Raw genomic sequence first — 22775 nt, 5'->3', positions numbered from 1 at the left:
ACTCACGCTAAGGACAGGGAGCCTGCCTGGAACTCACGCTAACGACAGCGAGCCCGCCTGGAACTCACGCTAACGACACGGAGCCCGCCTGGAACTCACGCTAACGACAGCGAGCCCGCCTGGAACTCACGCTAACGACACGGAGCCCGCCTGGAACTCACGCTAACGACAGCGAGCCCGCCTGGAACTCACGTTAACGACACGGAGCCCGCCTGGAACTCACGCTAACGACACGGAGCCCGCCTGGAACTCACGCTAAGGACAGGGAGCCCGCCTGGAACTCACGCTAAGGACAGGGAGCCCGCCTGGAACTCACGCTAAGGACAGGGAGCCCGCCTGGAACTCACGCTAAGGACAGGGAGCCCGCCTGGAACTCACGCTAAGGACAGGGAGCCCGCCTGGAACTCACGCTAACGACAGGGAGCCCGCCTGGAACTCACGCTAACGACAGGGAGCCCGCCTGGAACTCACGCTAACGACAGGGAGCCCGCCTGGAACTCACGCTAAGGACAGGGAGCCCGCCTGGAACTCACGCTAACGACACGGAGCCCGCCTGGAACTCACGCTAAGGACAGGGAGCCTGCCTGGAACTCACGCTAACGACACGGAGCCTGCCTGGAACTCACGCTAACGACACGGAGCCTGCCTGGAACTCACGCTAAGGACAGGGAGCCTGCCTGGAACTCACGCTAAGGACAGGGAGCCTGCCTGGAACTCACGCTAACGACAGGGAGCCTGCCTGGAACTCACGCTAACGACAGGGAGGCTGCCTGGAACTCACGCTAACGACAGGGAGGCTGCCTAGAACTCACGCTAAGGACAGGGAGGCTGCCTGGAACTCACGCTAAGGACAGGGAGGCTGCCTGGAACTCACGCTAACGACAGGGAGGCTGCCTGGAACTCACGCTAAGGACAGCGAGCCTGCCTGGAACTCACGCTAACGACAGGGAGCCTGCCTGGAACTCAAGCTAAGGACAGGGAGCCTCCCTGGAACTCACGCTAAGGACAGGGAGCCTGCCTGGAACTCACGCTAAGGACAGGGAGCCTGCCTGGAACTCACGCTAACGACAGAGAGCCTGCCTGGAACTCACGCTAAGGACAGGGAGCCTGCCTGGAACTCACGCTAACGACAGGGAGCCTGCCTGGAACTCACGCTAAGGACAGGGAGCCTGCCTGGAACTCACGCTAAGGACAGGGAGCCTGCCTGGAACTCACGCTAACGACAGGGAGCCTGCCTGGAACTCACGCTAACGACAGGGAGGCTGCCTGGAACTCACGCTAACGACAGGGAGGCTGCCTAGAACTCACGCTAAGGACAGGGAGGCTGCCTGGAACTCACGCTAAGGACAGGGAGGCTGCCTGGAACTCACGCTAACGACAGGGAGGCTGCCTGGAACTCACGCTAAGGACAGCGAGCCTGCCTGGAACTCACGCTAACGACAGGGAGCCTGCCTGGAACTCAAGCTAAGGACAGGGAGCCTCCCTGGAACTCACGCTAAGGACAGGGAGCCTGCCTGGAACTCACGCTAAGGACAGGGAGCCTGCCTGGAACTCACGCTAACGACAGAGAGCCTGCCTGGAACTCACGCTAAGGACAGGGAGCCTGCCTGGAACTCACGCTAACGACAGGGAGCCTGCCTGGAACTCACGCTAAGGACAGGGAGCCTGCCTGGAACTCACGCTAACGACAGGGAGCCTGCCTGGAACTCACGCTAACGACAGGGAGCCTGCCTGGAACTCACGCTAACGACAGGGAGCCTGCCTGGAACTCACGCTAACGACAGCCTCAGCACATTGTGAAGAGGACGCCATTCAGAAACTAGAGGTGATTCCTAACGTACGACGGTTCCACTTACGGTCTTTCCACTTCACAACGACGTGAAAGCAATAGGCAGACTAAGCTCCTTGACCTACGATGGGGCCACCTCCCAGTGAGCCCCTGGGAAGCTGAAAATATCGTAATTCAAGGAGCATCTGTACTTCCAAGTCTGAAAAATTTTAGTTTCCTCAACCACAATTTGAGAAATAAAATTTCAACAGATAGACTTTCTATTTTCCACTCATAGGAAAACTGAGAAACGAAGGGGTGTCCGCATGTTAGCTCACGGCCCCACGTCTGATGTGTGCCTCGGACTCAGCTATGCCTGTAGACACGACAGGAGCCTCCCCCAGAGGCCGGCGAGGCTGCAGCGTGGGACTGAGGATGGCACAATCAAGACTGTGGCCAAAACCAGATGTTTTAGGAAACCGCGGCCACAGAGGGCTCGTGTTTAACCACAAACCCCGAGACTGTTCATCCCTCACACCAGGACACCGACAGGTCTGTCTCCCCAGCACATGATCCTCCAAACGCAGCGTTTTCCTAAGGAAACTCTGCACGTATAGCTCAGGTTTCAGCACGGCTGGACGGCAACAGCCCAAAGGGAGGACGAGGACGGACGTGCAGGACTCTCCTGGAGGCTAACTGGGGACTCCAGCAGAGGACAGGGATCGGGGTGGAGGTGGCACGTGCTGCTCCCTCACTCATACCTCAAACTGCTAAGACAGAATTCTGAGCATTTTCTCTGGAAGGCAGCTGTTTTATCAGGTGACTCGTCCAGAACCGAGCATAGTGCTGTAGATTAAAATAACCTCCCAGGCTGAAATAATCAGGCCTCCATCAGAGGATTTACCTGAATGAGCACCACCCTCTGCACTTAGCCATGGTGTGTTTAAAAACAGGGTTTCCTGTTCTTAAAACCAGCAAGACAGGGCCGGGCGTGGTGGCTGACGCCTGTCATCAGGCACTTTGGAAGGTCAAGGTGTGAGGATCACTTGAGGCCAGGAGTTCAAGACCAGCCTGGGCAATATAGGAAGACCTCCTCTCTCCAAAAAAACCAAAAAATTTAAAAATTAGCCAGGTGTGGTGGTGCACGCCTGCAAGCCCAGCTACAGGGTAGGCTGAGGTGGGAGGATCAGCCAAGCCCAGGAGGTCAAGGCTGCAGTGAGCCAACATCACACACTACTGCATCTCAGCATGGACAACAGAGGGAGACTATCTCAAAAGAAAAAAAAAAAAAAAAAAGAGAAGGAAAAAGCGTCCTGAATCCTGCGTAACCCAGCAAAGGGGCAGAAGCTTTGGTGGAGGCCACGGTCATTTCCAGACCCTGGGCTGGGACACACCAACCCCAGACCACTTTCCTAATCACTGGTCCACACACTGTCCAGGGTTAAAACGCTCCAAGCACAGATTCGGATACACTCTTGGAATCTAAAGTTACCAGATCTGGCTGGGCATGAAGGCTCATGCCTGTAATCCCAGCACTTTGGGAGGTCAAGGTGGGCAGATCACCTGAGGTCAGGAGTTCGAGACCAGCCTAGCCCTACATGGAGAAACCCCATCTCTACTAAAAATACAAAAATTAGCCAGGTGTGGTGGTGCACGCCTGTAATCCCAGCTACCCGAGAGGCTGAGGCAGGGAAATCACTTGAACTCGGGAGGCAGATGTTGCAGTGAGTGGAGATCACATCACTGCACTTCAGCCTGGGCAACAGAGTGAGATTGTCCCAAACAAACAAACAAAAAAACTAAAACAAAAAAAAAAGACAACCAAATAAATCTAAATCAGTGGGCTGAGGGCCCAGCATGAGAAGGAAGCATGCCCTCAACTGCAGGTATCCAAAAGAATGGCAACGGCCTGTGCCCACACCCTCACTCAAAGGCACCCACACCCTCACTCACAGGCTGCCAGCCTGCACCCACACCCTCACTCACAGGCGCCCACACTCTCACTCACAGGCACCCACACCCTCACTCACAGGCGCCCACACCCTCACTCACAGGCACCCACACCCTCACTCACAAGCACCCACACCCTCATAGGTGCCCACATCCTCACAGGCACCCACACCGTCACTCACAAGCGCCTACACCCTCACTCATAGGCGCCCACATCCTCACTCACAGGCGCCCACACCCTCACAGGTGCCCACACCCTCACTCACAGGCACCCACACCCTCACTCACAGGCGCCTACACCCTCACAGGCCACCCACATCCTCACTCACAGGCACCCACATCCTCACTCACAGGCGCCTACATCCTCACAGGCCACCCACATCCTCACTCACAGGCACCCACATCCTCACTCACAGGTGCCTACACCCTCACAGGCCACCCACATCCTCACTCACAGGCGCCTACACCCTCGCTCACAGGCGCCCACACCCTCACAGGCTCCTACACCCTCACAGGCCACCCACATCCTCACTCACAGGCACCCACATCCTCACTCACAGGCGCCTACACCCTCACAGGCCGCCCACACCCTCACTCACAGGCACCCACATCCTCACTCACAGGCGCCCACATCCTCACTCACAGGCGCCTACACCCTCGCTCACAGGCGCCCACACCCTCACAGGCGCCTACACCCTCACAGGCCACGCACATCCTCACTCACAGGCCGCCCAAACACCACGGCTCCAGGGTGCAGGTAGACTTCCACCATGTCGCTCTCAGGCACCACCTGGACACGCTGCACCTCACCCTTGGCCAGCATCTCGTGGACAAAGTCGTTCCAGGAAATGCTGCCTCCACCGGTGCTGAGAGCATTCAGGAGGCTCATGACAACTGCAATGACCAGCAAGGTGCGCAGCCGCTCTCGGTACATCTGGTCGTCCCGCTCACGACGTCTCCTATCCTCTGAGCCGGCAGAGAAGCAAAGGGGAGAAACACACATGTGAGCGTCAGACAGGGGCGACATCCAGAGCTTCTTCGGGAAAGCTCAACTGGGAGTGGGAGGGGCAGCATCTTGCACGAAAGATCCTGCACTTTCGCCAATTTTTCCCTGAAGTTATCAGAGACAAAGACTAATGGTGTGCTGTTCGAGATCACCAACACCTCATTTGCTGAGGTCACTTCAGCGACGAGCCGGAGTGGTTCCCACCTGAGACAAGAGGAAACCATTTCTAAATCCAAACACTCAGAGCCGGGCCCAACGGTGCACGCCTGTGGTCCCAGCTACTCGGGAGGCTGAGGCGGGAGGTCGAAGTTGCAGTGAGCCATGATTGCGCCACCGCACTCCAACCTGGGTGACAGAGCAAGACCCTGTCTCAAAAAACAAACGACCGTGCCAGGCCATCGGAGCCGCCATAGACACAGCGAGCTCTCCCACTGCAAACTGCACGCTCACAATGGCCATGAATCCAGTCGCTTGGAGTCTGACCAAATACTAAATATGAAAACATATACGTAAATTATTAAAAACAATTAAAACAAATATCTTTTACCACAACCTGCCTCAAGAAATAGTATCTTCCCAATCCCACTGAAGACTCCCTACCAACAACCATTCTGAACTTTTCACTCATCAGAATGAGTAACATTTAACAGAAAGCTGTAGGTTATTTATCACAACATCTGAAAATAGAACTTTGTTTTTGTTTGTGTTTTGAGACGGACTTTCACTCTTGTCACACATTCTCCTGCCTCAGCCTCCCGAGTAGCTGGGATGACAGGCACCCGCCACCACGCCTGGCTAATTTCTGTATTTCTAGTAGAGACGGGGTTTCATCATGTTGGCCAGGCTGGTCTCAAACTCCTGACCTCAGACGATCCGCCCACCTTGGCCTCCCAAAGAGCTGGGACTACAGGTGTGAGCCACCACACCCAGACGGAAAACAGAACTTAAAAATATCATCAGATACACTGTTCAGTCTAAAGGCATATACTCCAGACCACTTGGCTCTAGAATTTTCCCAAAGACCAACTCTTTATAAGAAGTATCAGGTAAATTCTTCCACATCACCTTCCTCAGTTATTAACACCCTACTGAAGACAAGGCGGCAGCACACTCAGCTCTCAAGAGGATAGAAAAGACACTCGGTCCCTGTTTTCGAGACACTGGGATACCTCGAGGGGAGGTGGACAGGTGCACCCCGCAGGCAGCAGGAGACCGACTCAAGTCCAGCCTGGGGCCAGCGCAGAGGAGATCTGGAGCAGCGGGTGCTCACTCACCCTTCATGGGGGCCTGCAAGGAGGCGTGGCAAACAGCGCCAGGCAGGGAAGCCAGGGAGATGCCTCTGAGGAGGGCATGGTGGGGAAAAGGACAGCCAGGATGGCCACTGGGCAACATGCCTGCAGGGATCACTTCCCGCAGCCCAGGGCCCAGGTGGGAAGCAGTCCCGCAGCCAGGCGGGCTCCCAGCAGTGACCATCCCAGGCCAAGCCAGTCTTCCTTCAACCCCCCAGGCAGGTAAGTCTCTCCTCCAGCTCTGGGGAGGGTGTGGGTGACGCGCTTTGTCTACGGTGCTTTCCTACAGGATCTCACTCACCCACGGGCCCAGGTCCCTACAGCCTGCGGCACCTCTGCTTTACACCAGGAGCAGGAGCGCTGCCTGGCGAGGCCAGCGACAGACCTGTGCCGTCACCCGTGCACAGCCAGTGTCTACAGCAAACCTCTCCATGGGGAGCTCCCCCCAAGACGGGTCCAAATCTCTCAAACCAAAGCTTCAACTGGTTACCAGTACTCCTAGCTGTCTGTGCACAAGGAACTCGACCTCGTTACACGCACCTGCTCAGAGCAAGCGCCGAGACCCAGACACAGGCAGGGCTGGGACAAGGACACAAAGGTGAGTCCGAGGGCCAAACCCTCAGATGGGAAGTCCACTCAGTCTCACCATCTCCAAAATACCTGCACCTGTGGACACAGCGCCACGGACCCAGCAGCGGGGACAACACCATCTCCAAAATACCTGCACCTGTGGACACAACGCCACGGACCCAGCAGTGGGGACAAGAGGTTCACGTGTGCTTGAGATTCACAGTTCTGTTCCTCCCGCACTGTCTGGGGACTCCATGCTGGCATCAAAGCCAGGCCTGGGCACGTCCCATGTACCACCTTTCTTTTCAACCATCATTGTAGATGAATTCAAACAATTTTTCAATCAGCTTAAAAACACAAAATGCAACCTACTGAAAAGGTTTGGCAAAATAATTGCTTCGAAAATATGAAGGTATATTTTAGATATCACTGTGTCTTGTTACAATCGATTCTAATTGTGCATCTAATACCTCAAGCTCCCACTCACAAAGGCAATTACACAAAGCCCACTGCTTATTTCAGAGAGCAAATTTTGTATTTTATTACTATATATATATATATTTTTGAGACAGTCTCTCTCTGTAGCCCAGGCTGGACTGCAGTGGCACGATCCTGACCTTGGCTCACTGCAAGCTCCGCCTCCCAGGTTCACGCCATTCTCCTGCCTCAGCCTCCTGAGTAGCTGGGACTACAGGCGCCGCCACGTTGCCCAGCTAATTTTTGTATTTTTAGTAGAGATGGGGTTTCACCGTGGTCTCGATCTCCTGACGTCGTGATACGCCCGCCTCGGCCTCCCAAAGTGCTGGGATTACAAGCGTGAGCCACTGCGCCCGGCCTGTATTTTATTACTATTATTATTATTATTATTTTTGAGACAGAGTCTTGCTCTGTCGCCCAGGCTGGAGTGCAGTGGTGTGATTTCAGCTCACTGCAAGCTCCGCCTCCCGGGTTCACGCCATTCTCCTGCCTCAGCCTCCAGAGTAGCTGGGACTACAGGTGCCCGCCACCACGCCTGGTTAATTTTTTTGTATTATTTTAGTAGAGACAGGGTTTCACCGTGTTAGCCAGGATGGTCTTGAACTCCTGACCTCGTGATCCACTCGCCTTGTCCTCCCAAAGTGCTGGGATTACAGGCATGAGCCACCATGCCTGGCCTATTATTATTATTATTTTTGAGACGGAGTCTCACTCTCGCCCAGGCTGGAGTGCAGTGGTGTGATTTCAGCTCACTGCAAGCTCCGCCTCCCGGGTTCACGCCATTCTCCTGCCTCAGCCTCCCGAGTAGCTGGGACTACAGGCGCCCGCCACGACGCCCGGCTAATTTTTTGTACTTTTAGTAGAGACGGGATTTCACCGTGTTAGCCAGGATGGTCCCAATCTCCTGACCTCGTGATTCACCTGCCTCGGCCTCCCCAAGTGCTGGGATTACAGGTGTGAGCCCCCGCGCCCGGCCTCAGAGAGCAAATTTATGTTCTCAGAGTGTCTAATTATTAGAAACTATCTACTTCCAATACTTAATTACCAATTGTGTTTTCTACTAGAAACACGGGGCGCCCTGGGAAACTGTGAGAAACACTTCCCAGCAGCTCCTCTAGCTGCCCCGGAAGGACGATCCGGAATCACGACCAGCGCTGCTCCTTCAGAAGCTCTGTGATCATGTGAACAGTGTCCCATTTTCTTCTCTTTTTTATTTTTGAGATGGGGTCTCACTGTCACCCAGGCTGGAGAGCGGTGGTGCACTGCAGGAGAAACCCACAGGGCTCCATGAGCATACCTGGGCTCAAGTGATCCTCCGACCTCAGCCTCCCGAGTAGCTGGGACTACAGGTGCCCGCCACTGCGCCTGGCTAATTTTTAAAATTTTAGTAGAAGATGAGGTCTCACACTGTTGCCCAAGCTGGTCTCAAACGACTGAGCTCAGGTGATCCTCCCACCTCGGCCTCCCCAACTGCTGGGATTATAGGTGTGAGCCACCGCACCCGGCCAGAGAATTTCCAATAAAAGTAAAATGACAGCTTGGATTTGGTCGACAGTAAACACTTCTGCTTTCATCACAAACATGTAGCCCTTCTCCAGCGAGGGTCAGCCAGGCGTGTTAATCCACAGGTGTGTGACACAGGCCGCTCTTATTCCCGCTGCAGCAGGGAGCAGGATCTGCTCAACAAGACTCTGAGGCCACACAGCCCTCAGGAGAGCCTAGCCCCATCCTGACACCTTTTCCGAAGCTCCTTAGGTTCCAATCGTTTCGCTGTTCAGCGAGTCCTCTCTGGCCTCCGTGGCCTCCTCAGTGGCAGGAAGGCGGCCAACCGAGCACCCAGAACACAGCAGCACAGAGAACCGTCTTCCAGCCACAAGCGAAGGCAACGCAGGGAAAATCCACACGCTCCATGAGCACACGCAGGCGGATGCCTCGAGAGCCAGGCCACGGAAGGTCTGCAACACGCCTTGCTCACGTGCTGGGGTGGTGTAAACCAGCACGACCCTGTCTGGTAACTGCCTGGCAGGATGTATCAAGTGCCGTACATAGTATTTAGTTTCTTTAATTCAAAAATCCTACTTCTGAAACTTTAAGGAAATGAACCTTAAGAAATTTGGGCCGGGCGTGGTGGCTCATGCCTGTCATCCCAGCACTGTGGGAGTCGACACCGGTGGATCACTTGGCACAGCGGCTCACGCCTGTCATCGCAGCACTGTGGGAGTCGACACCGGTGGATCACTTGAGTTCAGGAGTTAGAAACCAGCAGGGCAACATGGCGAAAACCCATCTCTACAGGGAAACAAACAAACAAACAAACAAAAGAAAACAACTTAGCTGGGGCTGTCACCCCAGTACTTTGGGAGGCTGAGGTGGGTGGATCACCTGAGGTCAGGAGTTCAACACCAGCCTGGCCAACATGGTGAAACCCCATCTCTACTAAAACTACAAAAATTAGCCAGGCGTGGTGGCACATGACCGCAAGCCCAGCTACTAGGGAGGCTGAGGCAGGAGAAGCGCTTAAACCTGGCGGGTGGAGGCTGCAGTGAGCTGAGATTGTGCCACTTCACTCCAGCCTGGGCAACAAAGAGTGAAACTCCATCTTGAAACAAACAAACAAAAGCACTCTAGGCATAAAGGCCCTTCCTCTGCCTGGAAGGCCCCTGCCTCCTTCCCATGAAGTCCTCAACTTCTGTCCAGCCCAAACCTCCAGCACGTCCCTTCCACTGAGCTGCCTGACGCACCTCTTCCTGCCACGCCTCCAGTGTTGTGGCCATTTGTGCCTGCGCAGCCAGCACTGCAGGCACCTTCCTCCTGCGTGCCTCCCGGACGGTTATTCAGGACGCTCAGATGAGCTGCCAGCTCACAGACAACGGGGGGTGTGACCTCAGCACCTGCTGCCTGTGTTCCTGAGGCAGTGCCGCCGCCAAGGCGCTCAAGAAACGCACATGCCTCCTGAGCCTCATGCACACCTCCTGGATGGCGGCCTTCAGGACGACTGGCAAGTTCTGTTGCCAAAATCCCTCTTCGAGGAAAAAAAAGTCAATTGTTGACAATTAGACATTATGATCACATGACTCATCTCAATCACATGACTCAGTCATCTAAAAACAAACAGCTGATAGCCGAGCACGGTGGCTCACACCTGTAATCCCAGCACTTTGGGAGGCTGAGACGGGCAGAGCATGAGGTCAGCAGATCAAGACCATCCTGGCTAACACGGTGAAACCCCGTCTCTACTAAAAATACAAAAAAAATTAGCCGGGGCCGGGCGCGGTGGCTCAAGCCTGTAATCCCAGCACTTTGGGAGGCCGAGACGGGCGGATCACAAGGTCAGGAGATCGAGACCATCCTGGCTAACACGGTGAAACCCCGTCTCTACTAAAAAATACAAAAACCTAGCCGGGCGAGGTGGCGGGCGTCTGTAGTCCCAGCTACTCGGGAGGCTGAGGCAGGAGAATGGCGTGAACCCGGGAGGCGGAGCTTGCAGTGAGCTGAGATCCGGCCACTGCACTCCAGTCTGGGCGACAAAGCGAGACTCTGTCTCAACAACAACAACAAAAAAAAATTAGCCGGGCGTGGTGGCGGCATCTGTGGTCCCAGCTCTCGGGAGGCTGAGGCAGGAGAATGGCATGAACCCAAGAGGCGGAGCTTGCAGTGAGCCGAGATCGCGCCACTGCACTCCAGCCTGGGCGACAGAGCGAGACTCTACGTCCAAAAAAAAAAAAAAAAAAAAAAAAAAGGGCTACTACTGAGTCCCAAGGAAGCAGCCACAGGAGCCACACCAGGCTTATCCCACTCCAAAACCGCCCCTGAAGGCAGCAGCCCCAAGTGCCACACCTGACCTGATAGACGAGAGCCCTCTGGGGCAGGGGCTCCACCTTGAGGCATTCACACTGCACAGGAAAGGGGGCGTTTTCCACAAGCAGCTCTGTGAAAATGTTAGGAACTGCTGCCGGCATGGTGGCTCACGCCTGTAATCCCAGCACTTTGGGAGGCTACGGCGGGTGGGTTACCTGAGGTCAGGAGTCCGAGACCAGCCTGACCAACATGGAGAAACCCCATCTTTACTAAAAATACAAAAAAAATCAGCCAGGTATGGTGACGCATGCCTGTAATTACTCGGGAGGATGACGCAGGAGAATCGCTTGAACCCAGGAAGCAGACATTGTGGTGAGCCAAGATCACGCCATTGCACTCCAGGCTGGGCAACAAGAGCGAAACTCAGACGTTGTGGTGAGCCAAGATCACGCCATTGCACTCCAGGCTGGGCAACAAGAGCGAAACTCCGTCTCAGAAAAAGAAAACAAAAAAATGTTAGCAACCACTTTTTTTCTAGTTAAATTTCTGACCGTGAAGTAACTGTAGTTTCACATGAAGTTGTAAGAAATGGCACAGAGCAGGCTGGGCACGGTGGCTCACGCCTGTAATCCCAGCACTTTGGGAGGGCCAAGGCGGGCAGATCACAAGGTCAGGAGTTCGAGAGCAGCCTGGCCAACATGGTGAAACCCCATCTCTACTAAAAGCAAACAAAATTAGCTGAGTGTGGTGGTGCGTGCCTGTAATCCCAGCTCTTCAGGAGGCTGAAGCAGAAGAATTGCTTGAACCCAGGAGGTGGAGGTTGCAGTGAGCAGAGATTGAGCCACTGCACTCCAGCCTGGGTGACAGGGAGACCCCGTCTCAAAAAAAAGAAAGAAGAAAGAAAGAAGAAAGAAATGGCGCAGAGCAGTACCTTGTCCACCTGCTCCCAGTGGTTCCATCTTGCAAAACTATGAACAGCATCACAGCTGGGCTCTCCCACCACGACAGTCTACCAAGCTCCCTGGGGTCGTCCCGTGACACACGCGCAGTGTGCATGCTTATGTGCTCACCACAGCCCAGGCAGGCAACAGTCCAACCACAGGCTCCCTTGGGCTGTCTCCCTCCCCATCCTTAGCTCCTAGCAACCAGGAATCTATGTTCCATCTCTTTAATTTTTGTCTTTAGAGAATGCTCTATAAAAAACTGAAAACCATATGGAATGTGATCTTTCGGGTCTGCCTTTTTTCACTCAGCATAATTCCTTCCAGATTCACCCGCATTATCAGTGAGTGGTATTCCAAGCAACTACTTTTCTACTTTTTGGGTAACCACTACTTACAATCATTCTGCACAGCTGGCAAAGCTGTTTCTAAGCCACATTCAGTATGGTTCTTTCATTTAAGGAGGTGGCAAAAGAATCTTCGCGTGAACAGACGCGATGCAGTTCAGCATCCAACCATGATGAAGGCCTGTCCAAGGGCCGGAACTGTGCATGTCTGATGTGCTGTGCGTGTCTGATGTAGTCAACAGTCCTGAAAACCCACACAAACCAACTATCCCCGCAACCACAGCAGAAGGCCCAGGGGAAACCCAGAATAGGTTCTCACAAGAAAGATTATTTGGCTCAGTAAACAATTATCCTCTAATGCAAATTTAACAGACATTATTTTCTCAAAGCAAACCACAGTTCAACCCAAAATAGAATAAACGTAAGACAATCACTTGGCCAGGCAAGGTGGCTCACACCTGTCATCCTAGCACTTTGGGAGGCCGAGGCAGGCAGATCACGAGGTCAGGGAGATCGAGACCATCATGGCTAACACGGTGAAACCCTGTCTCTACTAAAAATACAAAAAATTAGCCGGGCATGGTTGCGGGCGCCTGTAGTCCCAGTTACTTGGGAGGCTGAGGCAGGAGAATTGCTTGAACCCGGGAGGCAGAGGCTGCATTCAGCCAAGATCGTACCATTGCACTCTAGCCTGGGCAACAGAGTGAGACTCTGGCAAAAAAAAAAAAAAAAAAAAAAAGGTCAAAGGACACACTTTATTGAAATGCTGAAGAATACAGGGGAAGAGCCCTGAAATCAATTCAAAACAATTTCGTATGAAGATTTAGAAGTCTTTTAAAAGATAGTTCTGAGTGGCTGTAGGCACTGACACTTACTGTAAAACCAACAGTATGCTGAAGATGAGCCTAAAGCCAGAAACACCTAAACTGAATCCACCTGAGAACTCTGGTGTCCCTTCCCACAGTTACGACCTCCCCTCGAGAGACCAGCAGGGAGAGTCAGAGCTCCTCTCGCACAGAGAAAGCTGTCCCTGGCCTTGGCAAATGCAGCGTCTCACCCAAAATCAACTAACCAGGACATCACTCCTGAAACAAACTCCTGCTAAACTCGAATTCACAATAATCATCCCATCATCCAGTAGCCGAACCATCATTTCCACATCCTGAAAGCTTTCCTGAAAATCAACATGGGAAAATAAAAGTCTGTATGACAGTTCCTCACTCTCCTTCAAAGGTCAGGTGTCTTTCTAGAAAGATGAGCTCTGCTGCGCAGGGCGTCCATCTGCCAACGCTGATTTCCAGCGAGAGGGCTCAAGGATCCAAAAGCAAAGCATTCCTGAAGCTGACTTCCACCCTGACGCCCCTTGGAGCTGTGAATCTGAAGCTGGGCCTCCAACTCCTGGGCTCAAGCGATCCTCCTACCTCCTGAGTAGCTACGACTACAAGTGCACACACCACCATGCCTGGCCAATTATTTTTTTTTTCCTTTTTGTGTAGATAGGGTCTTTTTAAATTTAAATTTTCTTTTCTTTTTTTTTTTTTTTTTTGAAACAGAGTTTTGCTCTTGTTGCTCAGGCTGGAGTGCAGTGGTGTGATCTCGGCTCACAGCAACCTCCACCTCCTGGGTTCAAGCAATTCTCCTGCCTCAGCTTCCCGAGTAGCTGGGATTACAGGCGTGCGCTATCATGCCGGCTAATTTTGTATTTTTAGTAGAAATGGGGTTTCGCCATGTCGGCCACGCTGCAGGTGATCCGCCCGCCTCAGCCTCCCAAAGTGCTGGGATTACAGGTATGAGTCACCGCACCCGACCTTTTATTTTAATTTTTAGTGAGATAGGGTCTCGCTATGTGGCATAGGACTCAAGTGATCCTTCCACCTGGGTTTCCCAAAGCGTTTCGATTACAGGTGTGAGCCGCTGTACCCGGCCCATCTCCCCACTTTCCAGACTGGTTTCACCTTGCTCAGAGGAGAACAGAGACGTGAAGACAGCCAGAGGGAGTCACTGACTGAAGAATATTAGATGAATGTACCTTCGTCCTCTTCAGGAGCCTTCCCCTTCGACTTATCCTTCTCCTTATTCTTCTGCTTCATCCTTGAGGTGTTAAAATAGAAAGTACCACCTATAAGAAACAGAGAAAGGATTTAACAATTGAGGTTTGCAAGCACAGGGAAGGCGTACAGGAGAACAGTGTACTCCTAAATAAAGCAAACCAGAAACCATCTGAAAAACCTACTTATATCCATAAGATTTATAAATTTGAAATAACGTATTTCCCATATCACTTAGTCCAGTATTTAATAATTACAGAATAATAAACTATTTTAACTTATGAAGTTGAATATCTTTGCTTTTAAATTGCTAATGGGAGGGAACAAAAAGTAGTTATGGCCGGGCGCGGTGGCTCAAGCCTGTAATCCCAGCACTTTGGGAGGCCGAGGCGGGTGGATCACGAGGTCAGGAGATCGAGACTATCCTGGCTAACACGGTGAAACCCCGTCTCTACTAAAAATACAAAAAACTAGCTGGGCGTGGTGGCGGGCGCCTGTAGTCTCAGCTACTTGGGAGGCTGAGGCGGGAGAATGGCGTGAACCCGGGAGGCGGAGCTTGCAGTGAGCCGAGATCGAGCCACTGCACTCCAGCCTGGGAGACACAGCGAGACTCCGTCTCAAAAAAAAAAAAAAAAAAAAAAAAAAAAAAAAGTAGTTATGAACACAAATTTGAGAAAATATCACAAATCCCTTTAATAGATGAAGTTGCTTTAAAATAACTTAAAACAGGTCAGGCGCAGGACCTCATGCCTGTCATCCCAGCACTTTGGGAGGCCGAGGCAGGTGGATCACGAGGTCAGGAGTTCAAGACCAGCCTTGCCAAGAGGGTGAAACCCCGTCTCTACTAAAAATACAAAAATTAGCCGGACATGCTGGCAGGCGCCTGTAATCCCAGCTATTCCGGAGGCTGAGGCAGAATTGCTTAAACCTGGGAGGCGGAGGTTGCAGTGAGCTGAGATCGCACCACTGCACTCCAGCCTGGGTTACAGAGCAAGACTCTGACTCACTAGTGGCTTCCAGAGAGGTGGCAAAGGCAACAGCCCAGCCACCACCAAGAGGGGTTGGTACGACACTCCTCGCCCAAAATCTGAACAATCAGCGTTTACAAATGGAGGAGGCCAGGTGCAGTGGCTCACGCCTGTAATCCCAGCACTTTGGGAGGCCAATGGAGGAGGATGGCTTGAGCCCAGGAATTCAAGACCAGCCAGGGCAACATGGGCAAAATCTCATCTCTTAAAAAACAACGATAACAAATGTAGCTGTACATCGTGACATATGCCTGACCTCCCAGCTATACATAGTGACATATGCCTGACCTCCCAGCTACTCAGGAGGTTGAGGTGGGAGGAGCACCTTCGCCCAGGAGGTTGAGGCTGCAGTGAGTAGAGACTGTGCCTGGGCAACAGGGCAAGACCCTGTTTCAAAGAATAATAAAAATAGGGAGAGTTTCACAACCATGACCTGAAATGTAACTTTCTTCACAAAGACATGAACGGGTTCACCAATGAAACGACCCTGGTTGCCACTTGCACGTAACCTCAGGTGTTGAGAGGGCTGAAGCGTGTGCTTCCTGTTTACAGCCACGGGCACCCATGGGCTGACATTAAACACTGACAGCAGATGGGCAGGTTGCTGACGCACAGCCAGTCAATGGGCACAGCACTCTCCCTACCCATGTGTTGGCACAAGGCTGTTTAATGTCAGGAGTAGAAATATTTTACTTTTTCCCTGCTCCAACCCCATTAAGGGGAGCGAGAAATAAAGGTGAGAGGTGTTGATCCTTCAGGTTCTTTAACCTAAAGTCAAGGGAGACCAAAGAATGTCACGAGCTTTCATTAAAGATTTATTGAAGAGCAAATTATTTGCAGGGTATTTTTAGTGATTGTGTGGATATAAAACATCTGAAGCCACTTTGTAAATCCTTAGTAAACATTCTTGCAGCTGACTAGATAACGTGAAAAACCTTTCCCAAGCAGCCCAGTTACTGGAATACAGCAGAATTTTCTTAAAACAAGGACAACTTGGGCAGGTGCGGTGGCTCACGCCTGTAATCGCAACACTTTGGGAGGCCAAGGAAGGCTGACCGCTTGAGTCCAGGAGTTCAAGACCAGCCTGGGAAACGTGGCAAACTCCCATCTCTACAAAAAAAATACCCCCAAAAATTAGCTAGGCGCTGTGGTGTGTGCCTGGAGTCCTGGCTCTAGGGAAGGCTGAGGTGGGGGGATCACTTGAACCCTAGAGGTCAAGGCTCTACAACTGCGGGTTAAGGAAGTAAAGAGGCCCCTTTGGGCCTGGACAACAGAGTGAGACCTCATCTCTACAAAAGATAATTAGCCGAGTGTGACGGGACACGCCTGTAGTGCTAGCTACTGAAGCAGCAAAGCAGGGAAGATCATTCGCGCCCAGGAGTTCTAGGCTGTAGTGAGCTCTGATCACACCACTGCACTCCAACCTGTGCAACAAGGTGAGATTCCGTCTCTAAAATAAAATAATTAAAAAAAAGAAAACAATCTCTGCTTGTCGCTTCTGTATTTTTTTGTTTAGAAACAGAGTCTCACTCCGTCACCCAGGCTGGAGTGCAGTAGCGCGATCTCGGTTCATCTCACTCCGTCACCCAGGCCGGAGTGCAGTAGCGCGATCTCGGTTCATCTCACTCCGTCACCCAGGCCGGAGTGCAGCGGCAGCCTCAGCCTTGAACTCCTGGGCTCAAGCAAAACTCTGGCCTCAGCCTCCCAAGCAGCTGAGGCTATAGGCGTGCACTGTCATGCTCAGCTGCTTCTTTCAACAGATACTTACCTAAAAGTTGCCAGAGTCTGACCGGATTCTGAACTAAATGTTGTTTCAACAACAATCCGTTGATCCCTTCAAAGGTAGAGGTGAGCAGTCTCAACTGTAAGCTCTGAAAAAAACCCAACACTGGATGTCACACTAACATTAGAGATTAGCAAAGCAATGCAGACTAAACATCGGTTTTAAAAGTTCAAATAGATATTTGTAGTATCTACATTGCCCTGAAATATGAAATAATAGTCTGAGCAATATTTCAAAGCTTTAGGTAACATCAAAATGTCAAAAGCAAGTAAAGAGGTTAAAACACAGTAATTGGCCAGGTGTGGTGGCTCACGTCTGTAATCCCAGCACTGTGGAAGGCCGAGGTAGGTGGATCACCTGAGGTCAGGAGTTCGAGACCAGCCTGGCCAACATAGTGAATCCCCATCTCTAGTAAACACACAAAAATTAGCCGGGCGTGGTGGTGCACGCCTGTAATCTCAGCTACTTGGGAAGCTAAGGCAGGAGAATCGCTTGAGCCCGGGAGGTGGAGGCTGCAGTGAGCCGAGATAGCGCACTTCAGCCTGGGCGACAAAGGGAGACTCTGTCTCAAAATACAAACAAATGAACAAACAAAAAATCACGATAGTGGCCAGGCTCGGTGGCTCATGTCTGTAATCCCAGCACTTTGGGAGGCTGAGGTGGGAGGATCACTTGGGCCCAGGAGGCAGAGGCTTCAGCGAGCCATGACCAGGCCACTGCACTCCAGCCTGGGCGACACAGCAAGACTCTGTCTTCAAAAAAAAAAAAAAAAAAAAAACACGGAAGAAAGAAAACGAAACACACAAGTGCACTGGCTGCTATCCCATGGCCTGAAGCTTCTGCAGGGGAAAGGGAGCGGCACAGCTCTCCAAAGGCCCACAGTGGCTGCCCAGACCCAGGGCTCCTGCTGTCACCAGAAAGTGGCTCTTTGTAGGACGTTTCCAGGTACTAAACCAGTTAACAAGTATATATTTTCAGCGTTCTCCTTTCAAAATAAACATTTTCGCATTTAGATGTGTTTTATGGCCGGGCACGGTGGCTCACGCCCTGTAATCTCAGCACTTTGTGAGGCCGAGGCGGGCGGATCACAAGGTCAAGAGATCGAGACCATCCTGGTCAACATGGTGAAACCCCGTCACAGCCGGGCGCGGTGGCTCACGCCTGTAATCCCAGCACTTTGGGAGGCCGAGGCGGGCGGATCATAAGGTCAGGAGATCGAGACCACGGTGAAACCCCGTCTCTACTAAAAATACAAAAAATTAGCCGGGCGCGGTTGTGGGCGCCTGTAGTCCCAGCGACTCGGGAGGCTGAGGCAGGAGAATGGCGTGAACCCGGGAGGCGAGCTTGCAGTGAGCTGAGATCGCGCCACTGCACTCCAGCCTGGGCGACAGAGCGAGACTTCGTCTCAAAAAAAAAAAAAAAAAAAAAAAAAAAAAGAAAGAAAGAAACCCCGTCTCTACTAAAAATACAAAAATTAGCTGGGTGTGCTGGCGCGCACCTGTAATCCCAGCTACTCGGGAGGCTAAGGCAGGAGAACTGCTTGAATGCAGCAGGCAGAGGCTGCAGTGAGTCAAGATCGCACCACTGCACTCCAGCCTGGAGACAGATCGAGATCTCTGTCTCAAAAATAACCTAATAAACAACAACCTAAAAGGTATGGGCTAAGCTCCTAGGTGAGGGCTAAGAGAAGAAAACATCGACCCAAAAGCTCAAGGACGCAGGGTCTGGTTTTTGGGAGGAGATGCTATCCTATCCTCAGCAGAACCTGAAACAAGACCTCTCCACAGGCGGTGCTCACTGACTTTCTATCAATAACGTGCCAAGCTACATTACAACAGCAACATGCAGCCACAGGGCATTTTGCGCAAACAGAAACGTTCTGGGCCCCCAACTCGGCAGTGACCACCCTAAATGGAAGGCGCTGGAATTCCTGGTGATGGAATCGATCCACAGACGCGGACTGTAAATTATCGCTCCGCTCCGCCGGAAACCGTTACAGGATTCCACTGTAAAACGCCACAGGGGGCCGGGCACGGTGGCTCAAGCCTGTAATCCCAGCACTTTGGGAGGCCGAGACGGGCGGATCACGAGGTCAGGAGATCGAGACCATCCTGGCTAACACGGTGAAACCCCGTGTCTACTAAAAAATACAAAAAACTAGCCGGGCGAGGTGGCGGCGCCTGTAGTCCCAGCTACTCGGGAGGCTGAGGCAGGAGAATGGCGTGAACCCGGGAAGCGGAGCTTGCAGTGAGCTGAGATCCGGCCACTGCACTCCAGCCTGGGCGACAGAGCGAGACTTCGTCTGAAAAAAAAACCAAAAACAAACAAAAAAAAACGCCACAGGGAGACAGGTAGAGAACATCCACACATAACGAAAGGGTTAGGAAACCGCACGCCGAGGACTGCGCGGATCCCAGACCCGCCTCTTCCCGGCCCGCCCAGCGCCCACGCTCCCGGGCCCCAACAGTCGCTCCGCGCCGAGGTCCGCAGCTGGAGGATCCGCGGGCCCACAGGCGTAGGCTCCCACACCGCAGGGGCCAGGCGGCCTCCGACCCGCCCCGCCGGGCGCGGCCGTACAGAGCAGAGCGGGGCGAGAGGTGGGGCCCGGACGCCGCGGGGATTTACCTGCAGGGCTCGGCCTCCAGCCTCGGCGAGGTCCCCCGGAGGCCTGCTGGCCAAGTACGGCCGCCCCCTCCAGGACCCGGCGGGGAACCCTGGACTCCAGCCCGCGCCTGGGCCCCACAGCCGCCCAGGACCCGGGCCTGGACCCCGGCGGAGGGCGCGGAGCAGCAGCAGCACGGCCATGTTGGCCTGAAAGCCACGCCTGCGCGGTCCGCGGGACGCCACGGGGCGCCTGCGCGGCGGGGGTGGGCGGGGCCTGACTAGGCGCCTGCGCGGTCCTCACGGTTCCGCCCCGCCGCGTCCCCGGGCCCGAGCCCGCCTCCCTTGCGGCTGCCTGAGGCCCCGGTACGGGGGTGCGCGTCTGCGAGGAGGCCGCGGGTCCCCTGGCTTTTTTTTTTGGACGCCGGCCTTGTATTTCCGGGGCCTGGCGGGTGAATAGCCGGCCGGGTCGTGGCTGCGTGGTCGCGCTTCGCCGAGGGGCCTCCCGCCCGGGCAGCCTCCGTCACCCGCAGGGCTCGGTTACAGGCGAAGGCGGACGGCGCGGGCCGGAATCCCACCTGCGAGGAGAGGCCCGCGCTGAGGAGGGCGGCGCGGGAGGCCTGGGGTCGGGAGGGCCCCTGCGGGGCTGAGGAGCACAGGAAGGGGGCGGTTTTCCTGCGTCTTGAGCCTCCCGAGGACGAGGACTGGAGTTGCAGCCGCCGCAGGAAGGGCAGCCCCGGAGGAGGAAGGTCGGGAGGCGGGGAGCGCGCGGCGCGGCCTGGCCGGCGTCTGCAGAGCTCTGACTTCGCAGCGCGCCGTCCTGTCCCCTCGGACTGACTCACCGTGGAGGCGCTTCGGGCCTCGGTCCTGCCCCGGGAGCTGCGCGAGCCCATCGTGGGAAGCCGGGAAGAGGCGCTGTTCTCCTCGGGGTCTGCACTCCGGGCCCGGGCAGGGTCCCTCGTGGGCTCCTCCACCACCCCCACCCCTTCCTCCGTCCGCCTTAGGTCTAGAGCTGACGCCAAGAACTGGAAAGCTCGTTGAGTAGGAAAAGCAAAGACTAGACGGTCTGTCGCAGAGGTAGCGTGAGGGTGACCGATTTATTGTGTTCCCCAAATTCATAACAATGAATGCTGAGAACGACAGCCAGCATCACCGAGTGCCTAGCTCCGTGTCCAACACCCATGTCATGCAACCCTATGCAGCAAATACCTCTATTTTACACGGAGGGAAACGGATTCAGAAGCGTTGGAAGTAACCTGCCCAGGATCACAGCTCTGAAGTTAAGGCAGAATTTCGGGGCCGGTCTGGTTGGTTTCTGGACCTGCCCTCACTCCACCACCACAGACGAGATTGCAAAGCCTGTAGGCTGCGTGTAATCCTCCCTCTTCCGCAGCCCCGAAACGCTCAGGAAAGTGTTTTCAGTATCGTGGTTACCCGCCCTCAGCCCTCCAGTGCGCCGGGTGCCTCTGCAGAGGTGCTCGTGGCTGGGGAGGGCCTCCCCCCAACCCAGGGCTAACACTGATTTTCACAACTGAACCGCTTTTCCTTTTGCTGCTTATTGTGCAGTCTGCCTTCGCAATGAATCCAACCTTGCCATTTCCTCTTCCACTATTTTTTTCTTTCCCCGATTTAAAGACACCAGGTGGGCCGGGCGCGGTTCCAGACTCCGTCTCAAAAAAAAAAAAAAAAAAAGACATCAGGTGGACTTGGTCAGAGGGCTATAACATCGTCCTGCTGTCACCCTCTCTCCAGCCTTGTCCCATGACCAACCTAACCAAACTTCCAAGAGAGTTTTTTGTGTCCAAGAAGTGACCGAGCTCCACAACCCCTTATGCCTGTGCGTTCAGAGGATTTGTGACTTTTTTTTTGAGGTGGAGTCTCGCTCTATCGCCCAGGCTGGAGTGCAGTGGTGTGATCTCGGCTCACTGCAAGCTCCGCCTCCTGGGTTCGCACCATTCTCCTGCCTCAGCCTCTTGAGTAGCTGGGTCTACAGGCGCCCGCCACCAAGCCCGGCTAATTTTTTCTACTTTTAGTACAAACGGGGTTTCACAGTGTTAACCAGGATGGTCTCGATCTCCTGACCCCGTGATCCGCCCGCCTCGGCCTCCCAAAGTGCTGGGATGACAGGTGTGAGCCACTGCGCCCAGCCGAGGATTTGTGACTCAAAGTCCACACATTTGGATGTGTTTGGGAAGAGTTTTAAGATGTACTCCTATTAATATTGTCTGAGATAATTTAAAATTGTTTCCTGGCAATTCATCAGAAGCAGTGTGGGGTGTTGGCAAGAGGCCTCCTCTGGGAAAAGAACACTGGGTTCTGTCCTTCTCGGCCTATGACCTTAAGCAAGTTGTTAACTTCCCCAAGCCTCAATCTTCTCAGCAGTAAAATGGGGATGATAATTATTTGCAAAGCAAGGCTAGTATCAGCCTTGGGTTTCCCACAGGGTGGTTATAAAGATAAAATGCAATAAATGTGTGTGAGGGCAATTGATGAGCCAGGAAGCCTTGGCATCCAGAGTTATGACTAGGATGTCATGGGAAATGAGGGTATGGGAACAGAGTATTGATGCATTTATTTAAACTCATCTGTTTAACAACCGTGCTTTGAAGGCTGGCTGCGTCCCAGGCCCTACAGGTGAACCATGACTCTCACTTTCAGCCCCGGCTGTAGTGGCAGGCAGCAGAGGCTCATGTGGCCTCAAGCAATAGGGGTTCTGTTTAAGGATCCGGGTGCCCCATGGTTTGGGGGTTTTGTTTTTGTTTGGGTCCATGATTTGGATTCAAGAAGAAGGATCTGTAGGAGAGCGGCCTCCCGGGTCTGCTTTTGCCCTCAGAGCCTGCAGCAGAGCAGGACGTTCGCCTTCCCTTCTCCACCCTGTGTGTTCTTTCTATGCTTTTAACTGCTGCTTGCTCATTTGTACCTCCGCGTCACCCCTCCTCAGCCCTCTGAACTCTGCTCTCGGACTTCCCTTCCCTGCCTGCTCTCTAGAGAGGCAGTCTCTTGGTGACTCCTGGTTTGGGTCCGAGCACGCCTTAGGTCTCTGGATGGCTACCAACCCCAGGTTCCCTCAGCTCTAGCCCCATCAGAGAGGAGGCCTCAGGAGCGCCTAGGGCAGCCCTGGGCTGTGGGAAGGGCAGGTGGGCAGCGAGGAGGCCCCATTCCTTTGTTC

At 53.6% G+C, this 22775-nt stretch overlaps 1 protein-coding gene across 5 annotated transcripts in view; it reads right to left on the bottom strand.

Annotated features, from left to right (window-relative positions):
* Positions 1 to 21559, bottom strand: part of LOC105488894 (SPG7 matrix AAA peptidase subunit, paraplegin) — a 56007-nt gene extending 34448 nt beyond the window's left edge. For 3 of the 5 annotated variants that reach the window (XM_071085128.1, XM_071085131.1, XM_071085132.1), the window contains exons 1-4: positions 19631 to 19825; positions 16991 to 17093; positions 14176 to 14265; positions 4443 to 4684 (exon numbers count right to left, since the gene is read on the bottom strand). In XM_071085128.1, coding sequence (XP_070941229.1) covers positions 4443 to 4684; positions 14176 to 14265; positions 16991 to 17093; positions 19631 to 19810 — 615 coding nt within the window. In that variant the 5' untranslated portion in view covers positions 19811 to 19825. Of the gene's footprint in view, positions 1 to 4442; positions 4685 to 9801; positions 9823 to 14175; positions 14266 to 16990; positions 17094 to 19630; positions 19826 to 20448 lie in introns of those variants that run through there. The other 2 variants (XM_071085129.1, XM_071085130.1) reach the window with 2 other exon arrangements.
* Positions 21560 to 22775: the final 1216 nt, after the last annotated feature.

The sequence above is a fragment of the Macaca nemestrina genome, chromosome 18 (genome assembly GCF_043159975.1).
Source record: "Macaca nemestrina isolate mMacNem1 chromosome 18, mMacNem.hap1, whole genome shotgun sequence".
NCBI classification, from domain to species: Eukaryota; Metazoa; Chordata; class Mammalia; order Primates; family Cercopithecidae; genus Macaca; species Macaca nemestrina.
The sequence above is the reverse complement of the archived record's forward strand: the minus strand, read 5'-3'. Positions and strand labels throughout refer to the sequence as shown.